We start from the raw sequence: 24112 nt of genomic DNA, 5'->3' as shown, positions 1-24112 counted from the left end.
CAGCTTCTTCAATCCACCCCAGACACTGGCTGAACATACCTTCCCAGACATCGGCTGAATACCTGTGGCAAGACGCAGGTGCCCTGTGCGTAAATGGCCTATATGCAGAATTGGCGAACTACACAGGAGGTGTAGTATGTGTTATGAAAATAGAATAGCTAATTCACAGAATAAAATTACACCTTCATCACGATATGAAGTCAGTTCATAGTAAAAATATTTCTGTTACTGATAAATCACATATATGTACAGTATTTAACAATCATTTTCAGAGCATTGCTGGTGAATGAGATAAAAATTTAGTTTCTACAGGAAATCATATAACTTTCTTGGCAAATGCCTTTCCGAGATTGATGTCTGAAATACTCCTCTGTGATACAGACAGAGGGAGATTGAGTCAATAACTAAATCACTGAAGACTAAGGACTCTCATGGATATGATGGAGAGCCTAGCAGAATATTAAATTACTGTGTTGCACATGTTAGCCCTTTATTTAGCTATATTTGTAATTTTTCCTTTAGGAATGGCCAGTTTCCTGAACGATTAAAGTACTCAGTAGTAAAGCCCCTTTGTAAAAAGGGAGAAAGGGACAATGTAGACAATTTTAGACCTATTTCTATGCCATCAGTTTTTGCTAAAGTTATTGAAAAGGCTGTGTATGTAAGGATAATCGATCATTTTATATCACACGATTTGCTATCAAATGTACAGTTCAGCCTTAGAAGTCATTTAACAACTGAAAATGATATAGTCTCTTTTCTCTGTGAGGTACTGGATGGGTTAAACAAAAGGTTTCGAATGCTAGGCATATTTTGTGATTTAACTAAGGCATTTCATTGTGTTGATCACAAACTATTGCTCCAGGAGTTGGACCATTACGGAATACGGGGAGTAGCTCAACTGGTTGACCTGTTACTTTGGGAACAGATAGCAAAAGGTCATTATTCATAGTGTTGAGAATGGATGTTATGCGGGGTGTGAGTGGGGTATGGTCAAGTGGGGTGTGCCCCAGGGAGCAGTGTTGGGGCCACTCCTGTTCCTTATTTATATAAATGACACGCCCTCTAGCATTACGGGTAACTCTAAAATATTTCTGTTTGCTGATGACACTAGCTTGGTAATAAAGGATGTTGTGTGCAACATTAGCTCGGTTTCAAATAGTGGAGTTGATGACATAAGTTGCTTGTAGAAAATAAACTAAAGCTGAATCACAGTAATACCCAGTTTTTACAGTTTCTAACACAAAATTCAACAAAACCTGACATTTTAAATTCACAGAATGGCATATGAAGAGTGAAACTGAACAGTTCAAATTTCTAGGGGTTCAGAAAGTTAGTAAACTGTCGTGGAAAGCCCACGTTCAGGATCTTGTTCAGAGACTTAATACTGCAGTTTTTACTATTCGAACAGTATCTGAAGTGAGTGACCGTTCAACATGAAAATTAATCTTTTTTGCTTATTTTCATTCACTTATGTCATATGGTATTATATTTTGGGGTAACTCTTCCCATTCTAAAAGGATATTTTTGGCTCAGAAACAGGCAGTTCGGGCAATAAGTGGTGTAAGTCCATAAACCTCTTGTTGACCCCTGTTCACCAGTCTGGGTATTTTGACACTGGCCTCTCAATATATATATATATTCCTTACTGTCATTTTTGTTAAGAATATTAGCTTATTCCCAAGAATAAGCAGCTTTCACTTGGTTAATACTCAACAAAAATTAAACCTTCATTTCGAGCAGACATCCTTAACTCCTGTACAGAAAGGTGTGCAGAACACTGCTGCATACATTTTCAATAAGCTACCACTAGAATTCAAAAATCTTAGCAGTAACACAGGCCAACGAAAAACAGAAAAACTTTTTTTTTACTTTGATATCTTATCTTTATAGATTTTTATGAACTGAATCCAAATCTAGCCTTAGTTTTTTTGTATCACCCATAGTTTTCGAGCAATATTCTATGGGATAATGAAATGCTTTGTTCCAACATAAGCTTGGTTTGTATTTACAGTAAGCTACTAAAAACAATGATATGTATTAATAGAGATTTCACTTGCCAGCTGGAATTGGTTTGTATTTTCTTTCTCTTTTTTCTTTGAAGCTTCTTTTGTAGCTTTTTCTATGATGTGTCGCTTGCTGAACTTCTCGGTGAAGTGACCAACAGTAGCCTCCCATTATGTTGGTGTTCCAGCAGCCTTGGTAGCGTTTTTCCATCACTTTAATGTCCTTGTAAAAACACTCTCCTTGCTCCTCACTAACATCAACCATATTGCCCGGGAAGTAATCAAGGTGACTGTTCAAAAAGTGAACTTTCAGGCTCATTAAACATCCTAAAGTTTTAACCTTTATAACATTGTAGCTATAATGGAAACATATTCTGGGTCTTTTTCATGTCCTAAGAACTTTGTATCAACTTGCTTGAATGATACCCATGCTTCTTTCTCATTTAAGGACATTGTGGATTCAAAGTTAATATCAAACATCAGTTTTCAAATGTCGGGTTGACAAAGACGTCTTCTTTTAGTTTAGCTTCTGAAAGGTGTGGAAACTTTTGGTAGAAGTATTTTTTTGGATCTACAAGGTTTGTGTGTAGAATGTTCTTCTCACCAGATTTTAAAGACTCCCTCACAGGGCAGTTCTTTCTGCACCAGTGTTGATCCCTAGCCCTACTGTCCTATTCACACAAGAAACATGGAAATTTGGTAAAGCCACCTTGCTGACCAAGGAGCATGCATGTTACTTTTAGGTCGCCACGTATCATCCAACCATCAGCAGAATAGCCTATTTTATTTAGCTCCATTTCTAGGTTTTCAAAGCTTTCTTTCATATGTACAGAATGTCCACCAGGTATAGATGCATACACGTTACCATTGTGTAATAAAACAGCATTTAAACTAGTTTTGGATGACTCAATAAACAGCCTCCAGTCTTCCTTTTTGTATTCAGTATCAAACTCATTCACTAGACTGGGAATGTCTGAGCAGTACACTAAATCACCTTCTTGTTGAAAAAACTTGGAAAATTGCTGCTCTCTCTTTTATACATGTATATGCTGGTTCCAACTGCCAATAACTTCTTTTCTTTTAATCTAGAGCCAAGCAATTCAACTTTCTTTTTCTTCAATCCCAGACCCCTAACCAAGTCGTTAAGCTCAGTCTGAGTAAATGTGGGCGCCAGATTTTCTGTTTTACAATAGAATTCATCCTCATCTGGTTCATCTAAATCAGATCGTACATCAGAAGATACTTCTGTTGGAATAGAATTTAAATCATCTGGTGGCTCAGGAACTGGCAGATCTACATCATGCCCTACTGGTTGGATGGCAGACAGAAGGTTAGGGTCGCTTATTACCTTCTTGTTTTTCAAATTATGACCAGTAATATCAACACTGCAAAAGCAGCAATTATCAGAATGATTTCTTGGCTCCCTCCATATCATAGAAATAGCAAATCTAAAGGCTTTTTTCTCCTTTTTGGGCCATTTTCTCATATCTGCAACACACACATAACATACCTTGTGCAGCAGCCAAGATATATCTTGATCACCAAGTTTAGATCCAAAGTATGATGGATAAACCTTTTTCACATAGTCTGTAATGTTTCTTTGGTGTTTTTTAATCACAAATTCACCACAAATATAACAAAAACTGTCAGCCGAGTTTTTACAACCACGATTAGACATTGTACTTAGCAAATGTACAGGAAACGGGAAAGTGAGGTTAGGTTGTCAGAAAGCAAAACACCATCTGTTAACACAAAAGCAGAATTGACCTTTTTTTGCCAGCAGATGTTTTTCAGCAGTGCTACCAACATCATCTACATTCATTACACCTCCTTTTTAAATTATTGTAACTGTATAAAAGCTGTTAAATTCTTTAAAAAATAGATTTATTTCATGAATTTAATTGTAAAATGTGAAGAAACGGTGGGTGATACAGTTTTTTGAGTATCATATTTGGATTTCCCACCCTAAAAAACATAAGAATAAGGTATTATCAGCAAAAAGGTTTTTCCATTGTTGGCCTGTGTAATCCACACGCTTTCAAATTTAAACTGAAGAGTTCCCCCATGTGTCACTCCTTCTGTTCTGTCGAGGAGTTCCTTGAAAATTTTGGCTGATTTTTGTTTTATTTTTATTGCGTTTAATTAAACTTATGGCTTGACTTTTTTCAGGTTCATAAACATTTTATTTTTATCTGTTATTACTTTTATGTTGTAAATTCATGTACTGACGTGTTCCATGATCTTGGAGATTTGCTCCTCAATTTGGTCCTGTGGAACTTGATGTGTAAATAAATAAATAAATAAAATAAAATAAATAAGTAAGACACTCTGTGTGGCAGTGAGCTGGTAGTGCAGTGTGAAATAATTGTGAAGACACACTGCATGGCATTGAGCTAGTAGTGCAGTGCGAAATAACTGCAAAAAGCTGGGTTGACACGATGAGAAACATGCACTGCCTGCCCTTTCTGGACTGCTGACGTAACCTTCCTAAGGAATTGGTCATAGTACAATGCAGAGGATACTTCATGCACCATCAGTGGGAATTCAAACAGGTTTGTTGGTACGTATTGATGAAGGACAAAACACAGTTTCCTGGCAACCAAATTCTGCAATGGTGTCAAAAGACGGAGGAGGGACAGTGCGTCTTCATTGACATGTTGAGTGGTGGGGTGAAAATGGTTTTGATGGTGATACCTACTCAAGAACATTGCCCTTTGCTTGAAGACACTGCACTGTATTGTGTGGGAGCTTCGAACAATGTCCAAACAAGGAAATGCCCAAACAGTCAGCAGGTGGAATTTGTTGCCATACAAATACACATGTAATTTCTTGACTCCATAATCAATCGTGAAACCACCTCTTGTATCTAGGATCTGTGCAACATTTAACATTTTGGAGGTAAAGGCAATGAGACGCTCAGAATCATCTGACAGTTTTTGACAGAAAACTGCTGCAATGCTGTACTGGTATGCACCCAGTGCCAACATCAACGGTAGGCCCAACATGTATGGCATGAAATAGAGAGCCACATTGAAATCATGCTGAAGGAACTGATAAGTCTGGTGACAAGGAATTTGCACAGCTGATTAGGAGGTGTGCGATCTGTGCCGCTTGAGGAGTGATCTTTGCATAACATATTATTTTCTCCAGAAATAAAATACACTATTATTTTAAGACATGGATTGTTCATGCTGCATCATTATTGTAGGGAATATGATGCTCTGGCAAGCATTTGCATAATAAAAAGACATAAAAATGTAATAAATCAAGAAATAAAATAGCTACAGATATGCTGCATTCAGGGATGAAAGTTACAGGACAATGCTATCATCTGAGATGTCATTTGTTGAAATTGTGTGAAACATTTAAAGCTGGTAATTCAGAGGTTCGTTGTCTAAATTTTTAGTCACTTTAAGTTACTAACTTTTGTTGTTTTAAAGATACTGGAAGTATCATTATGTCATTGGATGTGCCTCATTTTTCTGAGGTCGCAGATGTATTCAGATTTGCTTTAATATTTCTCTGTGAATTACTGTCGAATTTCAAAGAGCTGTAAGGAGCCATCTTTCAGCTTGTCTCAGAGTCCACCATTGCTGTTGCATTCCATATTTTGTTAAGCGTATGACCATTGTCCAGCTTTCCTTCTGGGATTTTTCCCATTTCCAGTGACATTGCTCACCTTTGTACCTGGCTGGCCCTTAACAGCTACCTAGCCGGGTTGGCTGCAGTGCACCCTGAGCACTGGGCCTGTAGTGTTCAGCCTTACAACAAATTCACCTTACCTCATACCAACTCTGGGTGGCTGATTAGCACGCCTTCATATATGTAACATTACATTACTTAAACACTAATGTGTAAGCAGTAAGCAGTTATAGAATCAAGACAATGAGAAGTCATAGACTATTGTCATTTTCATCACAGGCCTGTCTTTGCCTTATATATATTTATTTTTAATGATGAAGTACAGTTTCAGATACTGACATTCATTGTGACTTAACTGTAATAGGTATAGATGTACTACCTAAAGCTGAAGGGTTGGTGCCAGCATCTTTATGATTGTGCCGATGTAGTCATGCATAGGTGCAATGCCTGTGTGAGTAAGAATGTAGCGGACGTAGTTGATGTTAGAGGCAAAGAATTTACACTTTTCAACCAGCAGTGCAAGCCATTTTCTTGGACTCATCTAAATAGGGATTCAAGATTCTGGTATGTTCCGCATAAGTCAGCACCATAACAATAATGTTGTCCAAATAATTCACACAGTGTAGGATATCATCAATCAACTGTTCCAGATGCTTTTGAAAAATAGTGGGTGCATTCGCAGTCACAAATGGTAAGTGATTGTATGGATAAAAGCCAAATAGTGTATTTGAGACAAGCAACTTCGTGGCCCTCAGTCAGTCTTGCCAATAGCTCCTCCGGACAAGGCAAGTGGTGAAGATGTTAGACCGCTGGTAGTTGATAGTGATATTAGACTGCTACGAGTTGATGGTGGAATTAAAATTACCATAAATGCATAACAAACCATTAGGATTTTTAATGACCATTGAGAACATCAAACATTGACGGACAGAAAGTGGAGAAGTAATACCATGGTCCTTATGCCGTGCAAGTTTCACGTCATGTACTGCAAATGAAAGCAGTTGGTTGGGGTAAAACTTAGGCACTGCAGAAGGCTTAAGGGAAACGTTTAAACATCTGCTAACAGGAAGAGCATAGAACATCCAGATCAGAAAACAGTACTGTTTCTGACAGTAAATTAACTTGGTCCTTTATTTTGAACCCAAAGCTGGTGAAAGCATCCAAGCTGTAGCTGTTAGTGGCAGTAGGGGAGCACAAACCATGGAAGATTAGAATGCGTTCAACTATTTTTGTACTTAGCTGCCAGCGACATTTCTCCGAGGAGAGAAACACCACAGTGACAGTAAGACAGGACCCAGCACAGGTCTCATTGCAGCAGAGGTGAACTGAGACAGTTATATGTATCATCGTTGATTAAAGACACTGCAACGCCGATCTGCAGCTTGAATTCCACAGGCTGGCCACACAGCCTCAACTACACTGCAAGCTTTCACAGTGGTAGGGGACCTGCCTGCTCCACTGCTGTGACAACATGAACTGCCATGTTGTTTTCACCCTGTGGCTCACCCCACAGCTGGTGGGCTGCTTGTTGACACACAACATCTAGGTGACCGCACTTGCCAAAGACCCACAATGCGCTGAATGATACAAGCAGTGGCTTTTCTTTTGCTAACTATTACAGTCAGAAATATTGAAGCTTTTTCAACTCTGGTGACATATGTCTCAACACTTGAGGAGGGATGGACATTGCTGACTCATCCTATTAACTCTACAAAAAAAGTCCATTGATGCTGAGGAGGGAGTAGAATAATTGATGCACTTAAAGTCTCTCATGAGATGCTGGCGATCTGAATGCCTATGAAGTCGGGTGAGATTTGGAGGCAGAAGTATAGGATGATGAATTGGAATTATCAGTTGACCACTGAGTGTGATGGCAATTAACATCTTAGGAAACAGTAAAGTCTTATGTAAAAGCCTGCCAAGCCACTGAAGCATTCTCAAAAGATTTAGCAATGTGAAGCGTATCGCCAAGACCAGGCATTTACAGTAACCTCCCTGTCAGGGGCAAGACGCATAGTCATTCTTGAATCGACAGTTCTGCATATGAAACATTATAGTTCTGGCTCTGAAAATTGCACCTGCAAATCAGCAACCCTTGCTTCATATGACTGTCCACATTGCGTACAACACTGGTGAAACTGGAAAGTATCCATAGCCAGGTGCATCTGCTGACTAGCATTTGGTTAACAGAGCACAGAGATCATTGAAAGACAAATCACAAGGGTCCAAGAATGCTTTCAGTTTCTCCACTACCTTATATCAACAGTGGAATTGAAAACAACAGAGTTAGATATCTCAAATCTCTGCAGACTTGTTGTCTGCAATGAATGGTTGTAGTGGGGGCAAAGCCATGGCCACCAACTGGTGTGGTTGTTTCCACTGAAACATGAGCTGGAGAGGAGTGGCATGCTACTCTGTGCAGTTGCTCTTGAGCAGCAAACTGTCTCTTCTGCTGCTGCAGTGACAGCTGTTGCAGTCAGAGTTGTGGTCCGTAACATAGGAATTGGAGGCAAACACATCATCATAAACATGAGAGGGTAAGAACTCATTGCCACTAAAGTGTCTGCTGCAGATACAAAAGCATAATCCCGAAAGAAAGCCAAGGTTGTCATGAGTGGAGCACTGAACAAACACCGATTACGAAAGCCAGTAAGTCACAATCCAAAACAGAATCAGTTTTCTAATAGCAGCTTGGTGAGAATTGAAAAAGCTCATATGGTGTGGTAGGTTGCAATAGGGCTCACTCATGTGATCCAGCAATGGCAGCCCTGCTGGTACCTGACAGAGGGTAACTGCTGTTCCTCTGACCCCTGCTCGATAATGTTGGTTGGTGGGGATATTAAATTTTTATTATTCATTGTACTCAGCAAATACAAACTATTTTTATACAGGTGACATTTTTTCTCTCTAATCTTTTCATTTTAGTTGTATAACTTCCTCTTTGTTTCACAAAGTTTTTTTTCCGTTTTTGTTGAGATAGGTTTTCTTTTTTTCTTTTTCTTTTTCTCCCCCCCCCCCCCCCCCCCTCTCCCCCCCTTTCCCACTTCATGTGTCTGTTGCCTCATTTTATTTGATGGCAGCTCTAAACTCACTCACTCTATTGCAGGTCATACTACTCATAGTGTGAGAAGGAGGGTGGGGTGTTTCAGTAAGTTTATTAAGTAATATTTCAGGTAATTTTTTATGCAATTTCTCATAACAGCTATGTTACTATAAAATGATATATCTTCATCCATACTCTGCAAACCACAACAAAATGCTTGGCAGAGGCTATATCCCATTGTACCAGTTATTCGGGTTTCTTTCTGTTCCATTCGCACATGGAGCACAGGAAGAATGATAGTTTGAATGCCTCTGTGCATGCTATAATTATTCTAATCTTGACCTCATGATCCCTATGTGAGCAATATGTAGGGGTTATAGTATTTTCCTAGAGTCACCATTTAAAGCCATTTCTTGAAATTTTGTTAGTATAATTTTTCTAGACAGTTTACGTCTGTCTTCAAGAGTTTGGCAATTCAGTTTCTTCAGCGTCTCTTGAACACACTCCCACAGGTCAGACAAACCTGTGACCATTTGTGCTGCCCTTCTCTGTGTATGTTAACTATCCCCTATTAGTCCTATTTGGTATGGGTCCCTCACACGTAAGAAATATTCTATAACTGGTCACATGAGTGAGTGATTTGTAAGCAATCTCCTTTGTAGATTGATTGCACTTCCCTAGTATTTTACCAATAAACCAAAGTCTACCACCCGCTTTATCCACACACTTAAGAATTATTCTGTAACTGGTCACATGAGTGAGTGATTTGTAAGCAATCTCCTTTGTAGATTGATTGCACTTCCCTAGTATTCTACCAATAAACCAAAGTCTACCACTCGCTTTATCCACAACTGAGCCAATGTGATCATTCCATTTCATATCCTTAGGAAGTGTTACACTCAGGTATTTGTACGAGTTGACCAGTTCCAACTGTGACTCATTGAAATTACAGTTATAGTATGCTATGTTTTTTTCCATTTTGTGAAATGCACAGTTTCATGTTTCTGAACATTTAAAACAAGTTGCCAATCTTTGCATCAGTTTATAATCTTATCAAGATCTGACTCTGTATTTATACAGCATCTCTCAGACAGTACTTCATTATAGAGAACTGCATGCCAAAAGTCTGAGATTATTATTAATGTTGTGCATGAAGTCATTAATGTACAACATGAACAGCAAGGTTCCCAACACACTTTCCTGTGGCACACCTGAAGTTACTCCTTCATCTGATGATGATTGAACATTTGACAATAAGCGTAGGTGTGTCACTGAGTCAAATACTTTTCAGAAATCAAGAAATACTGCCTCTACCGGACTGCCTTGATCCAAAGCTTTCAGTATGTTATCTTAGAAAAGTTTGAGTTGGATTTCACATGAATGTTTTTGGAGTTCATACTGATTGGTGTGAAGGAGGCCATTCTATTCAAGATACTTCATTATGTTTGAGCTCAAATTATGTTTTAAGATTCTACAACAAATCGGTGTCAAAGATATTGGACGGTAGTTTTGTTGCTCACTTCTATGACCCTTCATGTCGATGGGTGTTACCTGTGCTTTCCTCCAACTACTGGGCACTCAACCGCAAATTCAATATAGTGTCTGACAGGCATTCCATTGTTCTATTTTAACAATTTCAGCTGTTCCTCAACAACACTGGTGCTTATACTTGTTTCATTCATCTTTTCAATTGTACAAGAATTAAATTGGGCAAGTCACCTGAGTTTTCCTTTGTAAAAATGGGCATTTGAAAACAGACTTAAGAATTTCAGAGGAAGAAAAGGACCTGATATAGTAGTCAAATGACAAGCTAACATCCAGGTAAGATCCAAACAGAGTAACTAAGAACCACAGCGGCACAATATGTTTATAGTAAGCAAATTAAACATTAGCCATGTTCTGTGGAAGCAGGAGAGTATATTTAAGGGATACCATGTAAGAAAGCTCAATAGTTAGGTCTGGGTTCTAAATAGAGTAGGAATAAGTTATCTTAGAGACATATGTGTTTAATATTAAACAGGATACTGTACCCCTATGTATAAATGGTGTTATGAATAGGGTAGGTGTATCAAAGAAAATAGGATCTACACCTAAAGGAAGGAGACTGGAGATATATTTAGGGCCTATTATTGTGAAAACTGGATAGTTATTAGGGGGTAACCTTCTGAGGAAGGAGGTGTAGTTGATGATTTCTACAGAGGTAGAATACTGTTGTAATTTCTCAGACTTTCCTAACACTGTGTTGACATCTTAAAAGACCTTAGGTTTCTTAGAATACTGTTGGTTTTTAGGCTTACTCCAAAGTTGCGTAACAGAGGGACCTACCTTTTTGTACTGGTCTTATTTATATAATGTTTTAATAATATAGTGATTTGCTTTGTGTGCTCTTGATATTGTAGGTAGTAAGGAGTAAAGAAGTGTACGATGGAAGACAACAGAAAGGTTTTAGTTGTTAAAGTGAAATATGAAATGTCTGTTAAGAAATCTGATCAACATTAAGATATTGTTGGGTATATCCAATGACATAACATGTAAGCGTATTATGCAAGTATACCTTGGCACATCTTGTATGGGTTTTGCATACCTTTCAGATGGGTGGTAATAACAGTGTTTGCTATGAGTTTTGTATTTGCAACCTGTTAAATAAATCTCATGATTGGGTTTGTACACATTTCTTAGGGGAGGTTAGCTTAAGTTAGTATGAGTGGGATAAACATTTACCTATGCACAGTTCCAAGTTTCTTAGGTACTCTGGTCAATTAAGAGACAGAACTTGCTATTTTAAAGTATTATGGTGTTAGAACAAATTTTCGGGGCCTGTGGACGTGAAGCCAGTGGTGTCTGTTCTGTAGGATTGGCAAACATCTTTTTCCTCCATCCCATAAGTGAAGTACCTATCAGGCAGGGATCCTTGGGCTGGGGAATAGGGTGAGTATTCGTACTGAGAGTCTGTTGTCTTTCTTTTTTCTATTATGTGGTAGATAATGAGAATTGATTAAATCTTCCAGAACAAGAACAGGAGTAGTGATGAAGGATCCATATTAAGAATAACTACATTATTTGTCTGAATAGTATTCAAGAAGCAAGAGATTATAAGTGGAGAGCCATGAGGCTCACAGTCTGAATGTATGAACATTATTTCAGACATAGGAAACAACTGGACCTCAGTAACATAATAATTGCAAATATCATTGCACTTCCCAAAACAGATGTGCATTGCACTGTTTCTGATATTAAACGTGTGTGAAAAAAGTTGTGCACAATTTGTTTCCAGGGTTTTGGTTGGTGTCAACTGACTGATTTATTTTTAAATGAAAGTTATTGATTCTGTGATTGGCAAAAATTATTAAACTTGGATATCTGCATATAATCAGAAAGCCAAAAAGCAGGGTTCCAGAGGCAAATCTGGCTTAGCAATGACAAAAAGAAAAGAAGCATGAATAGGCTACTCAGAAGTAAAAGGCATTCTTGTTGTCCTTTTTTTATTGTAGAGTCATTCATATGGAGTTCACATTAACTGGTCAAAAAAGAAATACAGCATTTTCTTTTCATGTAACTCGAGAGAAAGTGTCACAGGTGCCTGTTTTAAATTGCAGCATGTGTAATGCTTCACCAAGATGATACCTTGATCCATACCGCATTGAAGGTTAGGGAGTTTTTGGCTAAAAAGAAAAGTCCAGTGCTTTTCTGTTCACCGTATAGCCCAGACACAGCCTTATGTGACTTCGTTTTGTTTAATCTTTTTAAACTTGACTTATAAGCAAACTATTTTGGGATCATTACAGACATACCAGCTAAATTGACAAAAAGAACTCTATCCGAACAAGCATTGGAAAGTACAATGGTGCTGTGTCATCCTCAGCTGATAGGCCTCACTGGATGCAGATATGGAAGGGCATGGGGTCAGCATTCTGCTCTCATGGCTATTATCAGCTTTGATGACCAAAGCTGCTACTACTCAATCAAGAAGCTCCTCAATTGGCCATATTAAGGCTGAGGTCACCCCACTTGCCAACAGCGTGCTGCAGGCCTGGATGGCCACCCATCCAAGTCCTGACAGCGATTGACTTCGTTGATCTGACAGGAACCAGTGCTACCACTGCACCAAGGCTGTTGTTACAAACAAACATGCAAGCAGCTACAACAAATACTTTGACAGTTTCTTGGTTAAAGTCTTTCTGAACTGGAGAGGGGGATATTGGATGTGATGCAGACAATTTGGGGACTGGAATGAATTTTCGCTCTGCAGTGGAATGTGCACTCATTTGAAACTTCCTGACAGATAAAAACTGTGTGCTGGGCCGGGATTGAACCTGGGACATTTGCGTATTGGAGGTCATGAGTTTTGCTTTAGGTAGAGCTCTTGCCTGCAAAAGGTGAAGGTTCCTTGTTCAAGTCCCAGTCTGGCATCTGACAGAAAGTTTCACTTCTTTGCAAAGTGAAAATTCATTATAGAAACAATACTCCAGTGTGTGGCTAAGCCATGTCTCTGCAGTATCCTTTCTTCTAGGAGAGCGAGTTCCACAATGTAGGCAGAACTTCTGTTAAGTTTGGAAGGAGATGAAGTACTGTTGGAAGTAGGCTGTGAGGACTGATCTTGAGCTGTGCTTGAATAGTGTGGTGTTAGGGCAAGGGCCCAGGTCTGAGTTTTGGCCTGGCACTGTTTCTGCCTGTCAGGAAATTTCTAAGGAGACTATTTTGGAAACTATTAAGTGTATATGGACACCATTTCAATCAAATAATTTTATCAGACCCCTTTTTTTTCCAGGATCTTCTTGTTGGGAGAGATATCGTGTATTGGATTTCATCTGTTTGGCAGCTGATCAATGTCCGCAATATAGGATGTGTACAAAAACAATCGGGCAACATGTTTCATTTATTTAAGAATGGTCTTTTGTTTTATCAATGGAGTAATGATGGCTATAATGGCATTATGAAACTTTAGATAGCCAGTTATGTATGTAGATTATACTTTGCATCTGCTGCTGCTGGTGATGTGATGGCAAGCAAATAATGATATACTTATATCATTTTTTGTCAGAAGTAGGTCACGTTTATTTGCTTTCTATTCCTATTCTTTCAGGCTCCATTTGCACTTCCTGGCACAAATCTGTATGGACCTCCACCGCCACAGTCATTACAGTGCCGTGTCTGCCGCACAGAATTTTCATCAGAGGAGCAGATGGCAGCTCATCATATTCCAGATAAACCATTGTCATGTTCACTTTGTGGTAGACAGTTCTGTGAGCAACGGGTACTCCGCATCCACCGAAGACGCTGCCATCCTAATGGTATTCCAGCACAGAGAAAGTCGTACCTCTGTCCCCAGTGTGGAAGGGTCTTTGGTGATCGTGGTCGGTGAGTGGTATAAAGCACATTGTTTGTGAAGCTTAGTGATATGATGACATACTGCAGATTATCAAGTAATTTTATTTTTGTCTTGTGCTAGGCATTCACTGCAAGACATTCATTTCTCGCTTTCCTCTTGTCTAGTGCTAACATCATGCATGTATTTATCCTTTTTGTTGCCAGTCAGTAAAGGCACACACTGTTTCCGTTCCATGTCTTTCATTATTCAATAAGTCTTGTAAGTTGTTGTGCTATTCCACAGAAATTCTTCATTATCTCTTTATATTTTTCGATTGGCCCTCTTGAAAGGCTTGATAAGACTTCTTCAACAACTGTCTTATAAGTGCTGTTTGGATAAGCTCAACACTACCTTTCTAATTTTATTTTATTTTTATTTATTTTTTTATTTTTGTATTATTTTTGTGTGTGTGTGTGTGTGTGTGTGTGTGTGTGAGGGCCCACAGCCTGAGTTTGTATTGAGAATGAAATCTGAGTAGGCTGAACTCCTTTTATTATCAGCGCAATTGGTTTATTTCAACAGTGGGTCATTTTCAAGCAAATATCTTTAACTTCCAGCTTCATTTCTGCATGTACACACAGAAGTACAATGTATACCTGTCCACGTGTACCGTTGATCTACTGCAATATGAAATGAATCTGCAAGCTTAAGATACGTGCTTGAAAATGACCCACAGTTGAAATTGGACAATTGCACAGATAATAAAAAGAATACAGCCTATTTGGACCGTGTTTCCATTCTCAAACCATTTCTGATTACTGTTAACTTGTTTCACATTAGTGAAATGGATATTGACAGTAACCATACCTATCATCGAAAGTATATGCTATAGCAAGAACAAACATAATTTATGGAATATAGTACTTTATAGATAAACACATAAGATACCATGAAGAACAGGTTGTACGTAGCACTGAACACATTGACTGGACAACAGTAATACATGTTACAGAATAGGCTGAGCTCTCGTTTGCAATCACATAAGTAATACTGTTTCTTTGGCAGATCACGGGAGTGGAGTCAACCCAGGTACCGTATTTACTCGAATCTAAGCCGCATTTTTTTTCCGGTTTTTGTAATCCAAAAAACCGCCTGCGGCTTAGGATCAAGTGCAAAGTAAGCGGAAGTTCTGAAAAAAATGTTGGTAGGTGCCGCCACAACTAACTTCTGTCGTCGAATATATGTAGCGCTGCGCAGGCATGCTTCACAGGTGCAAAAATAAATACTGGCACCAAAACCACTGCCTCAGTAAATAAATTTTTTAAAAAGGTGGAAAACGAGCTTTTTTCTCCATCCTGAGTTTCGACCACTGCATTTTCATACATTTTCCAACGAAGTAAATACAAATTCCGTGTTGTTCATCTTCGAATGTAGCAGCATTTCAATGTATTACGAAAATCTGACTGGGAAAACTGTTTGGGATTTTTGTCAATATGGCCAACTCTGCGTTCTGAAGTTTTTCCTACCTCTGAGAAGAAATAGTTGCTAATAGGAACTTTTATGAATTGTGAATCACATGCGGTATTCTCTTCACCATAAGAATAATACGAATATAAACATTTTGCCATGTATTCTTTCTTGTTTGCTATGTCATTTAAATCCTGTCCGCCTAATAAACTACGAAACTAGAGTGAGACAACAGCAGACGCGGAAGAATATACATGTAATGTCATGACTCTAATTTATGTGCTGAATGTAATGTACTAAAGAGGCATCTGCAAAGATTTTCAAACAGAGAAAAATTTCCGCTAAACTCTCGTTCAGAACATCTTCTATCATACGCAGTCTATTATTTGGTTCTTGTTGATCGTTATCAAAGAAAGCAGCAGTATAAGTAACAACAAATAGCAGTCTCTTGCCATTGTTTCGCTAATGAGACGATTCCTCTCTTTGTTTTTTTAATTTTAAGCGGCGGTAGCGTGCACAAAAGCAAGCCACGCCGCGATCGGCGACAGGCCGTAAACACTCATTATCAGAATGCGACAAACAATGCATGGCACAGTACAGTAATGCATTTTTATCTTTGAGTGACGGAAACACCTATAACAAAGAGAACGACACTTACCAGATCAAAGAAAAATAAGCAATCAATTCAAACCAGATGAAGCACGTGATAAAGGAAGGGTACCCGTATAAATACGGATGGAGCGCCTGACGCATAGCAACGGCTACCTGGTAAAGCTTAACTGCTAAGCTTACGACTCGAATCAAACTATTACAGCTGTATCGTCATTCATTCGACCTAAATTGTGTCTCATACACTACTGGAAATGGAAAAAAGAACACATTGACACCGGTGTGTCAGACCCACCATACTTGCTCCGGACACTGCGAGAGGGCTGTACAAGCAATGATCACACGCACGGCACAGCGGACACACCAGGAACCGCTGTGTTGGCCGTCGAATGGCGCTAGCTGCGCAGCATTTGTGCACCGCCGCCGTCAGTGTCAGCCAGTTTGCCGTGGCATACGGAGCTCCATCGCAGTCTTTAACACTGGTAGCATGCCGCGACAGCGTGGACGTGAACCGTATGTGCAGTTGACGGACTTTGAGCGAGGGCGTATAGTGGGCATGCGGGAGGCCGGGTGGACGTACCGCCGAATTGCTCAACACGTGGGGCGTGAGGTCTCCACAGTATATCGATGTTGTCGCCAGTGGTCGGCGGAAGGTGCACGTGCCCGTCGACCTGGGACCGGACCGCAGCGACGCACGGATGCACGCCAAGACCGTAGGATCCTACGCAGTGCCGTAGGGGACCGCACCGCCACTTCCCAGCAAATTAGGGACACTGTTGCTCCTGGGGTATCGGCGAGGACCATTCGCAACCGTCTCCATGAAGCTGGGCTACGGTCCCGCACACCGTTAGGCCGTCTTCCTCTCACGCCCCAACATCGTGCAGCCCGCCTCCAGTGGTGTCGCGACAGGCGTGAATGGAGGGACGAATGGAGACGTGTCGTCTTCAGCGATGAGAGTCGCTTCTGCCTTGGTGCCAATGATGGTCGTATGCGTGTTTGGCGCCGTGCAGGTGAGCGCCACAATCAGGGCTGCATACGACCGAGGCACACAGGGCCAACACCCGGCATCATTGTGTGGGGAGCGATCTCCTACACTGGCCGTACACCACTGGTGATCACCGAGGGGACACTGAATAGTGCACGGTACATCCAAACCGTCATCGAACCCATCGTTCTACCATTCCTAGACCGGCAAGGGAACTTGCTGTTCCAACAGGACAATGCACGTCCGCATGTATCCCGTGCCACCCAACGTGCTCTAGAAGGTGTAAGTCAACTACCCTGGCCAGCAAGATCTCCGGATCTGTCCCCCATTGAGCATGTTTGGGACTGGATGAAGCGTCGTCTCACGCGGTCTGCACGTCCAGCACGAACGCTGGTCCAACTGAGGCGCCAGGTGGAAATGGCATGGCAAGCCGTTCCACAGGACTACATCCAGCATCTCTACGATCGTCTCCATGGGAGAATAGCAGCCTGCATTGCTGCGAAAGGTGGATATACACTGTACTAGTGCCGACATTGTGCATGCTCTGTTGCCTGTGTCTATGTGCCTGTGGGTCTGTCAGTGTGATCATGTGATGTATCTGACCCCAGGAATGTGTCAATAAAGTTTCCCCTTCCTGGGTCAATGAATTCACGGTGTTCTTATTTCAATTTCCAGGAGTGTATTACAATGGACCGACTTTGTTTCGATTTGGAGTTGCGGCCTAAAACTTTTCTCTCCCCTTGAATTTTGAGTCTCAGATTTCAGGTGTGGCTTAGATTTGAGTGCGGCTTAAATTCGAGTAAATACGGTAATTTCTGTAAGTGGGCCTGTGAACTGTATGGTTGCATGATCTCTGAAATCATGCACCTCATGAGTGAAGGTACATCACCTCTCCCATCCAGGTTTAGGAAAACCACATACATGAAAACACTTTTGTGCCCCAGTGGAGTGAAACAGTAAGAACTCAAAAAATGGTCAGAAGCAGCTTCAGGGGGAGCTTTAAACATCAAAACTACACGTTTGGCCTCACCGTTTGATTTAGGATAAAACGGTGGAGCTGTGAGATGGTGAACACCAGTAGCCCGACAGAAAGATGCAAATTGTCAGCAAACAAATTGGTGACTGTTACCAGTAACTACGGTATGTAGAAGTCCCTCAATTGCAAGAATCTTAGACAGGGCTGAAGTAGTGGCCACCGTGGACGCAGACAGACAAGTAGGGAAACTTGGAATAGGTATCTGTTACAATGAGCCAATACTGATTCAAGAAGGGCCCAGCAAAATGGACATGAAGATGTTCCCATAGGCATTGCTTTGTTGGCCAGGGTAAAAAGACATCCACAGAGTCTCGTGTTGCTGAATGCAGTGAGTGCAAGCAATGATAAGCTGCACAATGTCCCCACCTATGCCCGATCAATACACATGCTGGCGGGCCAAAGCTTTGGTGCGAGAAGTCAGACACACAGAAGCCACAGAACATTACAGTGTAAGGAAGTGGGATTCACTACCTAGGCAACAGAGTCCTCTATTGCTAAGAAAAGAATCCCGTCAAACACAGAAAGGTGGAGCTGGAGGGAGAAGTAATTATGCAAGGGATCCGAGGCATGGCCCGGGTATTTTACTGGAGAACCAGGTTGCACAATATAGAGGACCTGACCAAGTACAGGATCCGTGGTGACTGCCGATGCTATTGTGGCACTAGTGACGGTAAACCATTGACCACAGTCTGGTTCTCAGTATCTAAATAGAAACAAAGCAACTCATTGTGGTTTAACACTGGGTGTGGCCTGATAAGGCGAGATAAGGCATCAGCATTGACATGTTGCATCGTCGGCTGGTAATGGATCTGATAACGATAAAGGGAGAGGAAGAGAGTTCATCACTGGAAAAAATGTGCTACCTTGTTTGACCTGGAAGCCGCAGGGTTAAAAAGAGGAACTAACAGCTTGTAATCTGTAATTAAATGGAACTTAAAACCATACAAGAAGATATGAAATTTCTTGAGGTTGAACCAGTCGCTAAAGCCTCCTTTTCGATCTGAGAATACTGCTGCTAAGTGGTAGTTACCGTATTTACTCGAATCTAAGCTGCACTTGAAAAATGATACTCTAAATCAAGGGAAAAATAATTTCCCGCACCTGAAATTTGAGACTCGAAATTCAGGGGGGGAGAAAAGTTTTAGACTGCACCTCCAAATCGAAACAAAGTTGGTCCATTGTAACATGAGACACAATTTAGGTCGAATGGATGAAGATAAAGCTACAGTAGTTTGGTTTGAGTATAATCTTAACAGCTAAGCTTTACCAAGTAGCCATTGCTATGTATCAGGCGCTCCATCTGTGTTTATACATGTACCCCTCCTTTTCCAGGTGCTTTGTCTGGTTTGAATCGATTGCTTATTTTGTTTTGATGTGATAAGTGCCGTTCTCTTTGTTATAGGTGTTTACATCACTCTAAGCTGAAAATGCATTATTGTACTGTGTCATGCATTATTTGTCACATTCTGACAATGAGTGTTTACGACCTGTCGCCGCTCACACCCTGACTTGCTTTTGTGCATGCTACTGCCGCTTACAATAAAAAAAGAGAGGAATTGTGTCATAAGCTAAACAACGGCAAGAGACTGCTATTTGTTGTTACTTACACTGCTACTTTCTTTGATAATGATCAACAAGAACCAAATAATAGACTGCGTATGATAGATGATGTTCTGAACGAGAGTTTAGCGGAAATTTTTCTCTGTTTGAAAATCTTTGCGGATGCCTCTTTAGTACATTACATTCAGCACATAAATTAGAGTCATCTTAGGTTTAAAAATCTAGTCAATTGCTGTGCTTCATTTCTGACTGTATCACTATTCAGCATAATAATAATACGAATATAAACATGACATGATATGTATATTCTTCCACGTTTGCTGTTGTCTCTCTCTAGTTTCGTAGTTTATTAAGCAGACGGGATGTAAATGAGATAGCAGCAAACACGAAAGAATACATGGCATAATAAATATATTCTTGTACCTTTTCTTTTAATTTATTTACTGACGCTGACGTTTTGGCACCAGTATTTATCTTTGTGCCTGCAAAGCTTGTCTGTGTAGCAGTACATATAATCTACAGCAGATGTTAGTTGTGGCGGCACCTACCAACATTTTTCAGAACTTCCGCTTACTTTGCATTCGATTCTAAGCCACAGGCGGTTTTTTGGATTACAAAAACCGGAAAAGTGCGGCTTGGATTCGAGTAAATACGGTAAAGTCTTGCTAGCATAAGCAGTGGGTCTTTCAGACCTGTTCGTGTATTCGTGTGTCAATAACACACAAAGACCGTGCTGAGAGGCACCTGTAACCAACATGAGATGCTGACTCGACTGAAAAATGGCCAGACATGGGGCAGACTGAAGCTTAGATTTGGGCAAAGCGAATGCTTGGTCACAAGCCAGGGACCAGAAAAAGGCAGATTTTTATGCAGAAGCGCGTGCAGTGGCTGAGCAACAGTGGATGCGCCCGGTAAAAACTTATGATAGTACACAGCTTTACTTAGAAACACGTACAGTTTATTTAGAAACACTTGAAGTTCCTTAACAGAGGTCAGCAGCGACAAAGCTGCAATTGCATCTACATGTTGCTGCAACAGCTTGACCTCTGTACGAGAAACCTCAACACTTAGGTACTCTGCTGACAGCTGAAAAAATAAAGATTTGGCAGGATTACACTTGAGACCTGCAGACAGCAAAACAGGGAACAACTATCAGAGATTGCTAAGATGCTCTTTAGAGGAAGATCCTGAAAGAACATATTGTTGACGTAATTGATGCAGCCAGGTAGAGAGGCTGTCAGCTGTTCTAAAAAAGTTGAAAAATTGCGGGCGTGTGTGATATTGGTATAGACCAAAAGGTGTATTGACAACTAGAAGGCACCTAGTGGCCTCATCCGATAGGAACTGCAGATATACTTCTGACAAATCAGTCTTGGGAAAGTAGTGGCCACCTGACAATTTTGTGAGAAACTTGTCAGGGTGGGGGCAAAGGGTAGATATATATCACAGAGTGTACATTAATTGTGACACTGAAGTCGCCACAGAGGCAAAACTTACCTGTTGGCTTTTTTAGAATGACCAGTGGTGTAACCCATTCACTGGAAGAAATAGGCCAAATGACATTGAGTGATGATAAATGGTCTAATTCAGCCTTAACAGAGTCGCGCAACGCGATAGGCACATTTCATGCCTGGAAAAAATGATGGCAGGCTAACTCTATCTTGGTAATGTGGGCCTGAAAACCAGTGGCACAGTTGAGCCCAGGGGGAAAACAGAGACAAAAGCTCAGTGCAGAGGTACTCCAGTTGCTGATACGGAACTTGATCTTACACTAAATTTACATCATTGACAATGAAGAAACCAAAAGCATTAAATGCTTCCAACACAAACAAGTGTGTGGTATGGGTATGATCCGAAGGTGAGAGGGTGAACAAAAGATCTGTAAGAGACAGGAGGATGGAATCTGCTATTTATTGCAGCTAACCAACTTCACTGAAACCTGTGTGAGGGAACGGGAGCTCAAGTGGACATACATTTGTACATTTATTGTCCTCAAGTGGTAGCGTTCTCGCTTCCCAAGCACGGGGTATCGGGTTCGATTCCCTGCAGGGTCAGGTATTTTCTCTGCCTCGAGATGACTGGCTGTTGTGTGTCTTTCATCATCATCGACTCCCAAGTCACCGAAATGACGTTAACTAAAAAAGACTTGCAATATGGCGGCTGAACTTCCCCACATGGGGCCTCCCAGCCAACAATGCAATATGATCATTTCATTTCATTTGTACATTTACTAAAGTCACCGCAGCTCATGTGTCCATAAGCATTTTTAGTGGTTTATTAGACACACGCATATCAATAAACAATTTGTTTAGGAAACAGTCATTGTAGAGATGCAGTTTATTTTCATCAGTACTACTATGTCGGCCACATCAGAATGGTATTTGCACAGGGACACAATGTGGCCGTTCTTTTGACACTTGCAAACCGCTCAATGCTTAGGGCACGCAGTATGCTTGTGTTGGACGAAGCAGTAGGAGCGAGATGGAAGGGGGAATGCTGTGATGTGTCCTGTTGCTTGTGTGACCATAACCACCACTGCCGCATGCAATGCTGAGTCAAAGATTGTACTACTGTAGCGCCTTCCTCATCATCCTGAACACTTGCAGCGTGCCTAACACAGGTGACTGAGCAACTTCTGATGCCTCCCCCACAAAACAATTTGATTGCGTGCAGCTTGTGACACTTCAAAGAGCTGTGTTATTTTGAGCACATTCATAAGCATCGGACTCTAACATTGAAGTGCTTTTTCGTGGACTTCCCTATTGAGGGCCAAACGAATAATACCATCACTCACCATGTGATTAGTGTAGGATTTGTGTGGGTACTAGTGACAAATTTACAATGACGGCTCAATCTGTATAATTCTGCAGCCCCCCCCCCCCCCCCCTCCCTCCAATTTTTCAGCCAGTATAACAAAGCAGTGTGTCTACACAGAGGACTGTCAATGAAGAAATAAAGCAGATTGCTTTGGGCATTTCTGACAAAGGTAAAATTCGACACCCATTGCAATGGCATCCTTTCTGTCACAGTAATAGGTTGATAGAAGCTTACACATTTCATCAGATGATAAGCTGGCCAGTTCTTGCAAAGGCGCAAGTTGCCACAACTGATAAATGCGTGGTGAAGGCTGTAAAAGAAAGAAAGCTCTACCCAGGTTTGCATCATCCACACAAAAAATCTGGAAATGTCTGCATAAGTGTGTCTCATAGCAGTTCCAATCTACAACTGATTCATCGTATACCAGAAAGGACGACGGTTGCACTTGTGATGAAACAAGCTGGGATCTCTTTACTTCTTGTCTTGTTTTGCCATCTGCCTCCTTAAATTCATTTTATTTTCATTTTTGCCTAATTATTGTTAACATGCTGGAGCATAATCTGTATTTCCATAAAAGAGAAAGGTTGGCCCTCAGTCTTAAGGAATATAGCACTAGGTCAAATTTTATGCTTAGTTTTGTGTATGTAATTAATTGCCTAATTTATTTTGACCATTCATAGTTAATATCTTTTGCTACAGATCATTATAGGGTGAAATCAGTAATTGTTTTGTGACTTAGATTCTGTTGTTGACTTATAAACAAATATAAATTCTGTACTAATTATAAACATTTGGAAGAAGAACTACTAGGATTCTTAAAGTATTTATTTGGCTCTATTTGAAAACATATTAGCAAAGTCAGCCCTTAATTAATTAATAATTACCATGTTTGTCAAAAGTGTTGTTTGTATAACTATATCTGTTAATTTAATTATTTAAACAAGTAATTCGGCGCAACCTCTCGGTAGAAGGAACTGTTAAAAGAAAGAATTTTTCTATGTAGTCAGTTAATTGAATGAGTTATGTTTTAATTGTAATTTCAATACTTAAACATCGAACAATGTATAGTTTCAGTGCCTGTTATTGTGAGGATATGTAAAGGACCAATTTTTGGTCCATGGCCGATTTTCAGATGTGAAATGTGTATTGGTTAGATTAACAAAAATGCGGCAACTTACCAGTGGAATAATTGTAATACAAATAGACCGTGTGTTAGAATAATTAATGACAATGTCTGTTTAATTTATTTCAAAAATAATGTCGCAGGTACTGTATTATTCTGCCAGAACTGTGAACTGTGTGGTTAGATTTTTACTGCACATAGACGTTCAACAGCAAACTATTGTAGCAGTTTGCTGATGTTGCCTGCAACCTATTAAAGAGGTTTATCAACATTTACCAATAGTGAACTGGCCATATAGTTGTGTAATATTGGGGGGTTGTAACAGTGAAAGTAAAGAACTGTGAAACACAATTGTGCAACTGTCGGCTACATCGTTTATTGTAGTCAGTGTTGAACTTCCACCCTCCCCCCCTCCCATTTTTCAGCCAGTATAACAAAGCAGTGTGTCTACACAGAGGACTGTCAATGAAGAAATAAAGCAGGTGAATGTCACACACTGATGGGAGAGTAACCTGT

General features: G+C 40.4%; 1 protein-coding gene across 1 annotated transcript in view; it reads left to right on the top strand.

Annotated features, from left to right (window-relative positions):
* LOC126458100 (zinc finger protein 345-like) overlaps positions 1 to 24112 on the top strand; it is a 173193-nt gene that overhangs the window by 99236 nt on the left and 49845 nt on the right. The window contains exon 5 of the mRNA XM_050094926.1: positions 13775 to 14049. Within this exon, the coding sequence (XP_049950883.1) occupies positions 13775 to 14049 (275 nt within the window). The remainder of the gene's footprint in view (positions 1 to 13774; positions 14050 to 24112) is intronic.

Source organism: Schistocerca serialis, chromosome 2, assembly GCF_023864345.2.
Source record: "Schistocerca serialis cubense isolate TAMUIC-IGC-003099 chromosome 2, iqSchSeri2.2, whole genome shotgun sequence".
Lineage (NCBI taxonomy): Eukaryota > Metazoa > Arthropoda > Insecta > Orthoptera > Acrididae > Schistocerca > Schistocerca serialis.
The sequence above is the reverse complement of the archived record's forward strand: the minus strand, read 5'-3'. Positions and strand labels throughout refer to the sequence as shown.